This window comes from Alligator sinensis, unplaced genomic scaffold (genome assembly GCF_000455745.1).
Source record: "Alligator sinensis unplaced genomic scaffold, ASM45574v1 scaffold755_2, whole genome shotgun sequence".
Taxonomy (NCBI): domain Eukaryota; kingdom Metazoa; phylum Chordata; order Crocodylia; family Alligatoridae; genus Alligator; species Alligator sinensis.
This window is the reverse complement of record NW_005841883.1, coordinates 2,145,793-2,159,164: the sequence shown is the minus strand read 5'-3', so window position 1 is coordinate 2,159,164 and position 13,372 is coordinate 2,145,793. Positions and strand designations below refer to the sequence as shown.

General features: G+C 42.4%; 1 protein-coding gene across 1 annotated transcript in view; it reads right to left on the bottom strand.

The window, feature by feature from the left end:
• Positions 1-709: 709 nt before the first annotated feature.
• ALS2 (ALS2, alsin Rho guanine nucleotide exchange factor) overlaps positions 710-13,372 on the bottom strand; it is a 49,660-nt gene continuing 36,997 nt past the window's right edge. The window contains exons 25-34 of the mRNA XM_006017660.3: positions 12,178-12,345; positions 9,860-9,977; positions 9,147-9,304; positions 8,285-8,407; positions 7,560-7,736; positions 7,068-7,113; positions 4,788-4,849; positions 3,987-4,136; positions 3,415-3,511; positions 710-1,980 (exon numbers count right to left, since the gene is read on the bottom strand). Coding sequence (XP_006017722.1) covers positions 1,942-1,980; positions 3,415-3,511; positions 3,987-4,136; positions 4,788-4,849; positions 7,068-7,113; positions 7,560-7,736; positions 8,285-8,407; positions 9,147-9,304; positions 9,860-9,977; positions 12,178-12,345 — 1,138 coding nt within the window. The 3' untranslated portion in view covers positions 710-1,941. The remainder of the gene's footprint in view (positions 1,981-3,414; positions 3,512-3,986; positions 4,137-4,787; positions 4,850-7,067; positions 7,114-7,559; positions 7,737-8,284; positions 8,408-9,146; positions 9,305-9,859; positions 9,978-12,177; positions 12,346-13,372) is intronic.

Below are 13,372 nucleotides of genomic sequence, written 5' to 3'. Positions count from 1 at the left end.
CAGGCAGCCACAGTGGTGCGGGGCAAGCAGCGACAGCCCACAGGCACTGCTGGCAGCACTTCTGTCAGGGGGTGCATCGCCAGTCTCCAGCTATGTGTCACCAATGTCCATAAAGTACAGCAAGCTTTCCTGGGTTCCTTTCCCCCCTCAGACTTGCTTCTCAGGGGATCCTGCCCACCAGTTCCTAGAATTTACTTATTTGAAGTCCAGTGCCTTGATTCTGTTGGTTTCCTTCCTTCCCGTAGGATCTTGAACTCTTTCATTCCATAGTCATTGTCACCAAAGTTACCATCCAGCTTTGCTTTCTCAATCAGTTCCTCCCTGGTTGTGAGGAGCAACTTGAAAAAGTTTCAACTGAAGTCAACCTTTGCAAGTGTTTTAATAGCAACAAGATCTGACACAAAAATTCCAAGAACATATCACTTCAGTTGTTTGTTTTTCAAAAACTCTTGCCCCAAGAGGGTTTTCCAGTGATGTTCAAGAAAAAACAGTTTGCTTAGACCAAAAATAGTTTTACTACATGAAATTACAACCTTCTGCGTAAAGCTCTCCTATAGATGTGTAAAAATTATATGAAATATCTACTTTAGTGGGACACTTAAGATGGTTCCTCGTTGTAGGAAGATTCTTTTGGAGAAGTAGGTTGTTCTGTCAAGATGTAGTTTTAATGGACTCTCTTAACTTTTATTCTATTCGTCAAACAACCACAAAAATCTCAAAGACAAATATTCTTAAATTTATTATGAAAACTGCTAGTTTACAGTCACTGCTCCAGAGAATAAATTTCAGTGAACAGTTTCTTCCCCCGCCCACCCCCACTGTTTAAAGCATCAACAAGCAACCCCTGATTCTGATTTTCAAATCTATGATTAGCATTTACTGTGCTAATTCAAGATACCTTGAGCCATGAGAATATTCCATACATTTCACACTTTTGTCAGACATGGTAAGGAATAGCACCTATGGTATCCAAAGTGTCCACTAGTGTTATTTGTAGAAGCCAAGATAATGAAACAGTAGAACACAACCCAACACAAAATCATTTTTCTATTTTATAATACTTTTGGAAAAAATGCAGAGTCTTCCCCACCTATTAAATAAATAACAGCTTAAGGGTGGGCATCAGCCCTAACCTGTTGTCAGTTTGTTCAAGAACATGTTTCCATTCTCCAGTGGCATGGACTTGATGGGCCTTAAATACAATGAAACTAAAACCTGTGCAAACCTAAACCTAAAAATACCAAAATCAGTGCTGAAATTTAAACTGGTCAGTGCCTCATTTACTTCTTAAACAAAAAACAAACCATGATTTCCTGTGTTCTTCCCACTGTGGAAGCAGGGGTGCCTATATAAAAAAAGTGAGACAAATTCCACAACAGCACCCAAGGGCTGCTTTCAGCAATCATGCTTTAAAAAGATGCATCAGAACCCTTCCAGCCAGATGTTCTGCAGGCTGCCCATTATAAATACTAAACATGGCCACTTTTTTTCCTTTAAAAAGACACACACACAAAAATTCTTAATTCAGGAAGACAGAATGGTTCCAGAGTGCCATTCAATTCCTTTAAAATAAATTTATGGTCCTTGCAGGCACACACAAAGAAGAGAGCCTGAAAGCCATATGTGCAGAATCCTCAAATGCATTCCAAGTTGATGCCATGCCTTCTTTTAAAAAGCCTGTTAGTTCGGGAAGAGTAAACAATCCCTCCTTTAGCATAGCAAATGATCTTTCCCTGGAGACTGCTTCACAGGCCAAATTCAGGTACGATTATTCTGCCTCCGTCATCTCCAGGCTTCAGTTTTTCAGTCTTTACACAAGGTTCAGAAGCACATCATCATCTTGGTATTCTCTGTTCTAAGTGTCACTCCAGAAAAGACTCTGGAGATTACTAAAGGCTTGCTCAGAAGATACTCCCATATGCAGCAGCTGCAGGGAATGAGCTATGTAAGCTTTTCATGTTGAATCTGGTAGTAACAAGCCTAAATTAAAACAAACAAAAAATCTGCTAAGTTTCAGTACCATTTTTATGCTACTAAATACATTATATCAAATTATTTCTCCTGCTAAGAAAGAGGGGAAGGATGGGGGCTAGAATTTCTGCAAGGTCTTTCAAAATAATAATAAAATCACTTAAAATGTGGCAAGCTGAGGCATTAAATAGAAGTGAAATGTTTTAAGTCTTAAACTCCACATTACATTTGGACCCAGGTATTTGAAAAACAAAACAAAACAAAACCCAAAACCAAAAACAACTTTGGCTCCCCCAAAAATGACGTTTGTTGTCAGGATGTCCCATGACAACCGCATGGAAGTCACACTCTGCTGCAGGTCACTGTTCCCCTAGTTTGCAAGGAGGATAAGATCAAAAGAAAGGGTCAGAAAATACCGAGATAAATGCCATGACAATCTGTCTCAAGTCTCAATCTCAACCTAATGTGACCAGATAAATTCACTTCTAAATGAATGGCTTCAATGCAGCTCAGGTGAACAATACCTGAAAATTTAACAGAAAAGCTTTGGGATGTCAAACAGATTCTTTTAGTAAAATTAGTGAACTCAGACACTGATCTTTCACCCAGAATTTCGTTAAAAGCATACATTTGATGTATCATAACAAAAAGCCAACTCTACTTCCAACTTCTGTTGGAGTTAGGTAACTGACCCTTTTGCACTAGAGCTGGTTGAGATTAAATTTTGATGGAAGATTGTTGGAAATTCTAATTGGTCAAAACAAAACTGATTATGGAAATGTATTTGTTTTGGTTAATGCCATAGAACGTTTGACTTTCATTAGAACTTTCCTTGGGACAGACAGACCTCCCGAGCCCTCTTAAAATAGGCAATGAAGCCGTGGTATCACCTGGGACATGGACTACTCGGGTTCAAGTCCCTGATCCAAACTCTCCTGAACCTGGGCTTTCCACAGGTGGGGATCCTAACCACTGAAGCTTTTGACTGTTCTGGGATGTGTCATGCTCTTTCACAAAGCAGCACAACATGCCTTGCCTTCTGTTCTATATCTGGTTTTGTTTCACACTGGAAAACTTGATTTTTCTTCACAAAACAAACCAGTCCTACCTCACATTTAAAAGTACAAATGTCAAGACTCCAATATATACTAGAGTGGTTGAAGTCATAGGAGCAGCACAACACAAAGGAATCAAAGCCAGTAAATACTGTTGTTCAGATTACCTACAAAGCATGTAAAAAAAAAAAAAAAAAAAAAAAAATGAATAGGTCTGCTTGAATTTTGACATCATTGTTCCTCACAGCAGATAAAGTTTTGAGGAAAGATTAAGAAATCACAACCAGCTCTAGCTGTGGTCATTGCCATAGGCACAGTACAGAGAACATTAACCAGAGAAAAGAACAATATTTTATTTTAGACAATACCATTTATCTTGAACACTTGCCTTCAGGGTTGTGAACATGATGCCTTGTTCCCCATGCTGGAGAAACGGGTCCATCAGGTCTTCAATTAAGTGTACCTCAGACCCCAAATTCCTTATCCTGTCAAATGAGAGGAAAGAGATGTGCTATTGCATTCCTTTTATCACCAAGTATGCTACCATAATAAAGGAAGAAATGGAGACTGACAAATACACAAAACATCTTTCTCTAATCTTTTTTTTCAGAAGCTTTCCAAAAAAAAAAAAAAGAATAAGCAAGCCACAAAAATGGAAAGATCTGCAAAAAAAAAAAAAAAAAAGTTAGAAGCAAACAAAAACTTGGAATGATTCAGAAACCGTAAAGGCTAGTAAAGAGGCTACCTTTGCTATGCATGCTAATATTCAAAAGTAGTTAATAGCGTATTCTCTGCATATGTAGGTGGTGGTATCCATATTTTATAGACTTAAAGTTACATACTTTTAAGTATCCTAGGAGACTAAACCAGAGTTCTTCTGCTTTATTAAATTCAGTTCTCCTGCTGATTTTTAGTGTATGGGTTTATGATACAAGATGCTTTAAAGTGACAGCTGCTCACCTGGCTCGTAGCACCACATAAAGAAAAACAGGAAATAAGTCATCCATGGACCAGAGGAAGTCTTCCTGAAGAGTCTCAAGAACATTCTGAGAGATCTCCTCAAAAGTCTGCTGGATTACCTTCAGTTTGTCAGATGGAGTAAAAGTGGTACTTTGGGAAAAGGAAACAAGCAAGATTACAAGCGTTGCAAGTTTCGCTTACCACAATGGGAAAGCAGATGGTTAGTTACCATTTTAATTTCTTTTCTACAAAAGAAAATCCAGTCAAACTTTTACAAGTCACTGATCATTTACATCGCAGCAACCATTATTTCTGAGAATATACTAGCTGCACATTACATTAGTAGATGCAAGTGAGCTGGATCAAGACATGCTATTGAATGAAATTCTTGTTTAAGGCTCTTAAACGCATTTGTCATTTAGGAGCATTTGTTTTCCTCCCCTCTCCTTCAAATTCTTTATGTGAAACCACATATCCAGCAATTGTTAAATCCTTTTCACAGAGAAAGTTGCTGGGAGTGCCTCTCTCCTGTCCCCACTCTAGCAGTGAGGAGGGCAGAGAAGCAGCAGCCGTTCTGGAGCAGCAGCTGGTGATGATACAAGTGACACCTTTTCCCCTGCAACAGTGAACCTCCAGCTGCTGCTGTCCAAGGCACAGTACTGGCCATTTACAACTCTGATCTTCCCCATTTTTTATAATAAAAATGGCAATATCATGAGGAAAAATAAAAACTGCAATCTAGTAAATAAAAAGACTGACAGCATTTAAACATGAATTCAGCAGGTAATGTCAGAGGGTTACCTGATCTGCTGCAAACACTCAACAGCTGAGGCAAAGCAAGAATCTTTTGTACTTGGCATCACCTAGGTAGTCAGGGAGGGGGGGTGGGGGAACAGGAAAAAAAAAAAACTTGTTTAGGATTTGAAAAACTCTCGTATATACTTCTGACTGCTCAGAAAGAGGCAGATTGTGGCTACTGAAAAATTTTAAATTAATCCATAAGACAGATACATTCAAGGAAAAGCAAGCAGGGTAGATTTGGGGAATCTGTCAGTTGAAAACTTTCACAAATTCTGGTCAAGTTTATTAAATGCCTGTATTGCTGAATGCCACAGCATCTAGGGAGTCTGCCACATAAAACTATCAGGTATATCCAAAACAAAGAACAATGGCTATCATTTAAAAGGGAACATCTAAGGACAGTGGGATGGCTGAAGTCTAGGGTAAGTAGTCCAGCTTGTTGTGTCTGTAGGCAGGGGGTTTAGCACAGCAGAATTTTGTCAGATCCAGAAGACACCTAAATAGTAGATCTTACACACACACAGCCTGAAAATTTGTGGGGGAGAAAGAACAGGGGAATTTTTTATGGACTCTGGCAGAAAAGAGCATAGTAAGGCAAACTTTCATACAAAAAGGGATCCAGCTTCACTATAGTACCAGCCAAATGAGAAATGGAACTGGCTGCATAAGAAAGAAACAGTGCAGGATTCCATACACAGGAAAGTGACACTGAGACTGAGGACTCTGACCTGTACCCAAAGAATGCTGGAACAGTGATAGAGCAGACAGGGAAAAATTCAGAGAGGTATTTTACTGTTTGACAAAACTGTCATATTGCTTATGCTAAGACAAGCAATAAAGTAGTTTTTTAAACCCTTCCTAAGGCTGTACAGCTGTTTGCTCCATCACATGTCCTTGAAGAACTGAAATGTTAAATCTGAAGTGTCCACAAGGATAGAGTTCTGGGAAATTGCATTTAACATACTGGAGGGCAGGGAGGAGACTGGAATAAAAGCAGATAGGCCCAGGGATGGATCCAGGGGGAATTCAGTAGTGTAGCTGCACCCCAATTCTACTGCCACTGGCTTCAGCTAAGTGTGGCATACCCTTTTTCCCTGCATCTGAAGCCCCTGGGCCAGCAGGGAACACCACAGAGCAAGCACAGGAAGTCGGGTGGGGGCAAATGCTGCTGGGGAAGGGAAACCTGTCCACTGCTGCCACTGTCCCCAGCTAACTTAGGCAGGTGGGGCTGGGCGGGGAGAGAAAGAATAAGTCCCAGAGCCACTCCAGCTGTGGGCTGCAGCTGCATGGGGTGTTAGGCTGAGCAGGGAACAGCACCCGTGGCAGGTAGGTTTCCCCTTCTTTCATCTGTTCTGCTTCATAATACTCCCCCACTGGCTGGGAGCAGGTGCTACAATAAGGAACCCATGTACTGCCACTGTTGTCTCTGACAGACAGCGTGGGGAAGCCGCCCAGTACCAACTGAGGGCTGCAGGTAGCAGCTGTGTGGGTTGCTGGGCTTAGCCTGGGACAGTGGCAGGCGAGTTCCTTCTTTCAGTGCCTGCTCCCTACCAGTGCAGTGGGTAACAGGCACAGGAAGGAGAAGCCGGCCCCCAGCCGCTACTGTCCTTGGCCAAGGCTGGCATTCCGTGTAGTCACTCCCCATAGCATCAACAACACATGCCCCCAGCAGCTGGGGGGGGCACAGTGGCAGCAAGCAATGAGCTCCCGCAGATGCTGCTGGTGGTGTCAGCAGTGGGGGGAAGGCGGGGTGGCGAGCACTGAACAGGGGTTGGCGATTACCTGCAGATACTGCTGCAGACGCTGCCAGTGGCAGTGGCCAGGGGTGAGTGGCGACCACCCACAGGCGCCTCTGACAGTGTCGGCAGCACTTTTTTGTAGGGGGTGCACTTACACCCCCTATGTGTCACCAGTGCCCCACAGCCACCCCTCTGCCCATCAGGTCCCATGGAAGCAAGAGAAGCAGCCCTGGGCCCCACTCTCTAGCTTCATACTTTCACAATTGTAGATCAAGTAAAATAGGGTCAAACTTAAAAATATTAAATTCTAATAATGTCCAAATCTTTATAAAGAATAAAGCAGTTATCAATAAGCTTCACCTCTGGTGTGATAGCTGCTAGTCACCAGTGTTGTAAATATGATTTTGTCTATTGTTTCAAAGCTAAGTGCTAAGAAAACCAAACTTATTGAAATAGAAGAACTCCCTCCTGCCAGCACATTTTGTTTCTAGATGTAAGCTTTGGGCAAAGTGTAGATTAAACACAGTCCAAGTGGATGTACCTTTTTATTTTCTCCCAGGATGGACACAGTCACTGGCCAGAATTTCCTAGAAGAAACCCCATATATTGCAGTTAAGAAAATGCAACTTACTGTTCTTAAAAAAGCAGTTTCCAATCTTATGCATATGACGACACATGCTTTTCTAAAAAACGTGAGGGCTTTCCCCATAAATCTATACTTTGCAGAAAGTTTGGAACATTTCTGTAAGATTAATGCATTTAAGAACAGATGTATTATTTCTGTACCCATAAAACATGCCTTTTCCACCACAACCTACTACTACCATTTAAAGAGAGTATATACAATCAATTTGTTTACCCATGCTACTTAGATGGAGATCAATGTGTTTATGGAATTGTATCACAGAAGTTAGAGAAATACAGAAGCAGTGCGTGAAAGATGTAATGGTGTCAGGAAACATTTGGATAGTTTGACTAACATCATCCAAATATTTATTATGCTGGAACCATTATTTTTACACAACATACTCACGTCTGGACACCAAGAAAGCTCAGAAGAGCTGTATCGGATTGTTTGTTTAGACGCAGAACACATTCCCAGTAAATATCTTCCTCACGTTCGTTGTCCAAGGCGTATAACATAAACAAAGGAGGGTAGAGTCGTGGTAACAACACAGGAAGCAGCAACCCAGAACTGGTAACCGCATAGCTAAAAGTGGCAAGAATGAAACATTTATAGATAACAAATTAAGCTAAAAGAACAAGTATGCTGCTATTTTAAAATGCGCATTTTCTGTTGGGGAAAGGATAATTAAAAGGATGCCAATTAATGGACTAACATCTAGCTAAGTGATATTTAAGAACAAGACACTACTTTGATTAACAGAGTCCAAGTGCAATAGCGCAGTACTAAAGCCCAGGTTTTTTTTAATCTAATCTAAAATTTGAGTGCTACATTATATTTCCAGATTCCACACATTCCTGCAGTGTGAAATTTGCCTTTTGCCTCTACTCTGGGGTGCCTAGGAGGAAATACTTATTGCAAATATTACATGGCTGTTTGGCCATCAGTATCTATTTTCACAGGCAAAGGCTAAGAGTTTTTCCTTTGGAAAGTGCAATATAGGTGCAACCTAATTCAGGACACCACTTAAGCACATCCCTGTCTTTAAATAGGTGTTTAAGCGCTTTCAGGATAAGGTATGTTGTGTGAAAAATAATTCTTTACTAGCTTTTTGAAGAAATCTCCCTACACACCCAGGTTCAGGAGATTCTGATCTGGAGTCAGTTTTCCCACTGCAGAAGGATGTCCTTCCCTTTGTTTCAGTCACAATGGGTGGAATTGTGCTGCCCTCTTCTGGGAGATCAGGAAACAAAAACCTAAACAAAACAATCACATTACACCAATCCATTTGCTAACATACTAAAAATGCAGGCGTTCTCCAAGACATCCAGGATCACCATGTAGAGTTTACAGTACTATAAATTTATGCATGGATTATATTTATTTATACCTTTTAAGAGGTATCTTACAAAACAGTTAAAGGCCAGCTAAATGCCAAAGTAGCCTCTTTTATTTAGGTTGTATCATGCCGCAGGTGAAAGCCTGCTAACTAGAAACTATTTGCATTAAGCAGAACTCTACTACAGTGCAAGAGGAGAATATTCCCAAGGCTGTTCTAAAGCGCGCTCCTCTTGCAAAGAGCAATTTTTCCAACTATTTAGTTGGTCTAATAAAAGATATCACATTTACCCAAAGAACCTCGTCTCCTCTACCCCCAATTTCCATGTGCGTGATCTGTGGGGACCGGTTTAGAAACACCTTTGAGACAAGCTAGCAACAACTACTTTTAGACTATGTTGAAGAATGCCTTCTGCTACAGGCAGGGCCTTAATAAGTAAACACACCATGGGATGGGGGTTAGAGGAATGGGTTTGCTGTTCTGATTTGTCAAGTCAGCTAAAGCAGAAAATTCTTTCAAGACAGTTCCTAAATGCAAAATTCTTTAAAGTGAAGTAGATGCTGGCACATTCGGTCTAAATTAGTTCTAGCCAGTTAAAATGAAAGGTGTCTCTATTGATCCAACAGAAGCCTAACTTAAAATCTGATTCTTTTTACCTGACCAACTGGAAGATGCGTTTGAGGTAGGATTTAATTTCTCTCACAGCTTCCTGTAGTAATCGCCGATTAGCTCCCACTCCAACGTAAGTCATTCTGTACACAGCTACTAGGGTCTCCACAAGCCTTCCCAAGGGATGGAGAGGGGTGTCACAGGCCTGAAGGGAGAGGTATTAAAATCACATGATCAGATGGTTATGCAGCTACAAAACAAGTCCAAGAGATTTTCTGAAGTTCAAGAACTGAAAATAAGTCTCAGTTTAACTGCTCAAAAATCCAGTAATTTAACCTTCAAACAAGCTACTGTGTGCTACACTTACCAAGTCATTTCATTAAGGCACTCAGCCAAAAGCTACTGGCAGTTGGGCAGCAACTGTGAAATGGTTAAGCCATCACACTGCAGAGCATGCTCTTCCCACCCTTCCTGGCTGGAAGAAGGGACAGCACCAGCAGCCATTACATTTTTGTACTTCAATTCCAGCACAGAAATCACCTTTACAGCTTGAGAGGTGTATCTCAATTTTGAAGAGCAGATTACTGGGGGAAAAGTTGCATGTGGCTTGTGAGTAAGTATGACATGCAAGTACAGAAAGGACCAAAAGGAACCACACCTGAACAACAACTGAAGTCAGCGGGATAACTGGAAGTTAGCAGGTTATGAAACCTTAAACCAGACTTTACAGACAAGAACCAAAAGTGGTTGGTTATGATACCTTTATTAAATATTTCCTGATGTTTTCATATTTCTCTAGTGTGAAGGCACCAACATGTTGTGGAATGAATTCCAAACTCTCCAGTGTCTGAGTGTGTGAGCGACTCAATACTTCTGGGCTGTAGCAATACAAAGGACAGACAGTCTATATTCTAATAATACAAGACACACTCTACAAATAAACCAATTACTGATTTTTAGAGTCTAAATGTAGATATATATTTCCCCCTGCCCCCACAAAACAGTCTCTTAAAAACAGGCAAAGGATGAGAAATGGAGCACAAGGAAACAAATTCCATCCACCATGTTCTCTTCTCTAAACTTCCCAAACTTGACACTGGCCATATACATGCATTATGTTTCTACCTGGAAAACTTCAGATTTCCCAGCAGAAATCAGACATGTATGGGAATTTGTACCAGTTTCTCCCCAAACAAAACCAAACCGTCAGTTTTGGCAGAAAAACTCAAGACTCCAACCTGGCAGAGGTTGCTCCTGGGAGAGTTCTTCCTGGGAGGAGGAATGCCTGTATATTTCCCCACTACTTGCTGCCCAACTCCTGGTTTCCAAGAGGAGTCAAGGAAAAGCTCCCCACACCTTCCCAAGATTGGTATCACCCTGGTCTGGGGAAGGCAGGGGAAGCAGTTGCTCTTGCTATTCCCATAGACCAGTAAGGGAGGGAAGGAGCAGCCACCTGTTGCTCCATGCTCTGGTGTGAGAGCAGGTGAGTCCTCACTAATGCTGTGCGATTCTTTCCTGCAGGTCCCAACATCTTGAATAGCTTCTCTACGTTTTCAGATGAAATTTGAACACGTTCTCTTCTAAAAAGGCCTCTACCTTAACTTTTATTTCTTAGCTTTTCAAATCCATTACGAATCATTCTGAAATACATAGTGTTAACAGAACTCTTTTAGGGCTGTGAGAAACAGCAGTGTTCTGCTTTGACTTCCGTTTCAATGGAACAGCGTTTCATTTAGAAAGCACTGTTCCATTTTGTCAAAATGGTTTCGCTGTTTTGACATTTCGCTCATAGGCTATAATGGGGGAAGCACGAAATGGCCTATAAACTCCCCCACCAACGGGCTCAGTTCCCCAGGGCTGCAAGTCGCTGGGAGCTGAGCCTAGTGGCGGGAGGTGCTTCCCACCACCAGGCTCAGTTCTCCAGCGCTGGGGCAGATCGGGGGGAAGAGAGGCTGGCTGTGGCCCTGGCCTTTGCCTCCTGGCTGGGTTTACAAGGCCAGGAAATGGACCCCCTGCCTGTGCTCCAATCGCCTGAGGCTGGACAGCAGCAGGAGCGCAGGCAGGGGGCCCAGTTCCTCAGTGCCGTGGGTCCTGGCCCACCGCAGGAGCTTGACATGGGCTTCCAGGCCAGGTGATGCCATAGGCAGCCGTGGAGTCTGAAGTTTGCCTGCAAGCCCTGCCGGCCTGGCCGCCAGCCCAGTCCCTGCCCTGCCCAAACCCCCCAGCCCTCCACTAGGGGGAGACGCCTTCACACAGAAGCTGGAAGAGACTGTCCCGGAGCAGAGCAAGAGAAAGCAGAGGAGCCATCGTGGGCTGCTTGCTCCCCCACTGGGAGCTGAGCCCAGTGGCAGGAGACGCTTTTCTCCACCAGGCTCTGCTGCCAGCAGCTCCCAGCCCCATACAGCCTGGTGGCAGAGTGCAGCCCTGGCTCTGCTCACCTCCCGCCACCAGGCTGAGCTCCATGGGGCTGGTGGACCCAATCGGAGCGCAGCCTGGCAGCAGGAGAAAAGGAGAGCCAGGGCTGCGCTCCCCACCAAGCTGAGCCACATGGGGCTGTGGAGCCACTCAGGAGGGCAGCCCTGGCTCTCCCGTGCCTCCCACCACCTGGCTGGCCGCTTCAAAATTAGAAAACGTTTTGACAAGCATCATTGCGTTTCAAAGCCCTTCATTTTGTTCCGATTAATTGTTTTGAGGTCGAAACGAAATAGCCGGCAAAGCTTCGCACAGCCCTACTCTCTATATATGAGCCAACTCCCCATTAGTCTTCCCTGGAATTTAGCATTCTTCCAAATAGTTAGATTACTGCTGTTTCTAAACATTTACCTAGCACTACACAGAGACAGGTAAATACACACGTGGAATTAGACACCTCTTCCAATCTGTATCACCTGGTACCCTCTCACACCAAATGCCAAATGGGGGTAAAAGCCAGTTATAGGGATCAAACAAATGCCAACCAGTAAGAGACTCAAACTGATGCCAACCCCTATACTCTGGAACCAACATTCTGCATCAGGAGGCAGAATCAGTGAATTTTTCATGTTTGAACTAAAGTCTCACAATGTCAAGAGCACCAACCTGTCTTTGTGTTGACGCCGATTGGTGGTCAGGGCCACAGCAATACTATCCCAAGCCTTCCATCTATCCCCTTGGCCTGGACTCTCACAACCCAGCTGCTGCCAGCATTCTTCAAACACTGCTTTCCATTTCTCATCAGCAGGTACTGCTAAGAGTCCAAGCTTCCTCCTAACAATAACAACAAGCATTAAATTTAAGACAGTCATGTTTGAAGTCACAATATTTAAGAATACTAAAGTCAGCTTAATCTAACACATTGAGCTGCATTATGTTGACCTGATGTGTCGAAAATTCTTTATGGTAAAGTATTAGCATTGAAAATAAAAGTTAAAACAGAAAAAAAAGACTTGGACTATAGTAGTTTGACTTGCTAGGGTTTCCAAGATGACCTTCTTTTAAGAAGCAGAACAGCACTAGTCTTCCATTCTCAGACAAATACATGACCTATAGTAGGGACTGTTCCCCAATTCTTCCCTTTAGAAGAATGTGAAATCAATTTCTGCTTTTTTTTTTTTTTTTTTAATAGTGTTTTAACACATATAATCCAATACATATGACTTGTGAAAATAGAGACAGTTAGCAGTGCGAGTCTGATGTCAAATAGAAAGCAAGGTCGATTTGCACCTATAGACTAACCAGTATGTCTACTTTGGTTAGTCTGTAAGGTGCAAAGCTACCCTGCCTTCCTCTGAAAATGTCCATTGCTTTGCTGGCTTGGAAGTCATTGGTAACAAAAGAATGCACAACCCAACTGACTGTTTTCACCACTGATGCTGACTGAGAAGGCCTAGAGATCCATATAACGAAGCAAAGGTTTTCTTTTGACATCACCTAGAACAGTGGGATCAGTCCATGACTAGTACTCCTCGACATTATGGACTACAAATAAGTTGCAAGTAACTAGTAGTTCTAACTCAACAAACCATTATACACTCAATTTTTCATTCATAGTAGGTTTATCAGCCTTGAGTTAAGAACATGCAACACTGATTGAAAAGTTCTCATTTTGTATCATCATAAGAGTGGGCACTAATTTGTGGGGGGGTTTGTTTTTAAAAAAAAAACCAAAACACTAGACCAATAAGCATTGACTTGAGGCACCTAAAAAAAAAGGCAGCTAAAGCCCCTTGTTTCGCAGACAATCTTCACAAATATGTAAATATTTATTCATAGACTCCCTACTGGGGTGAAAAGC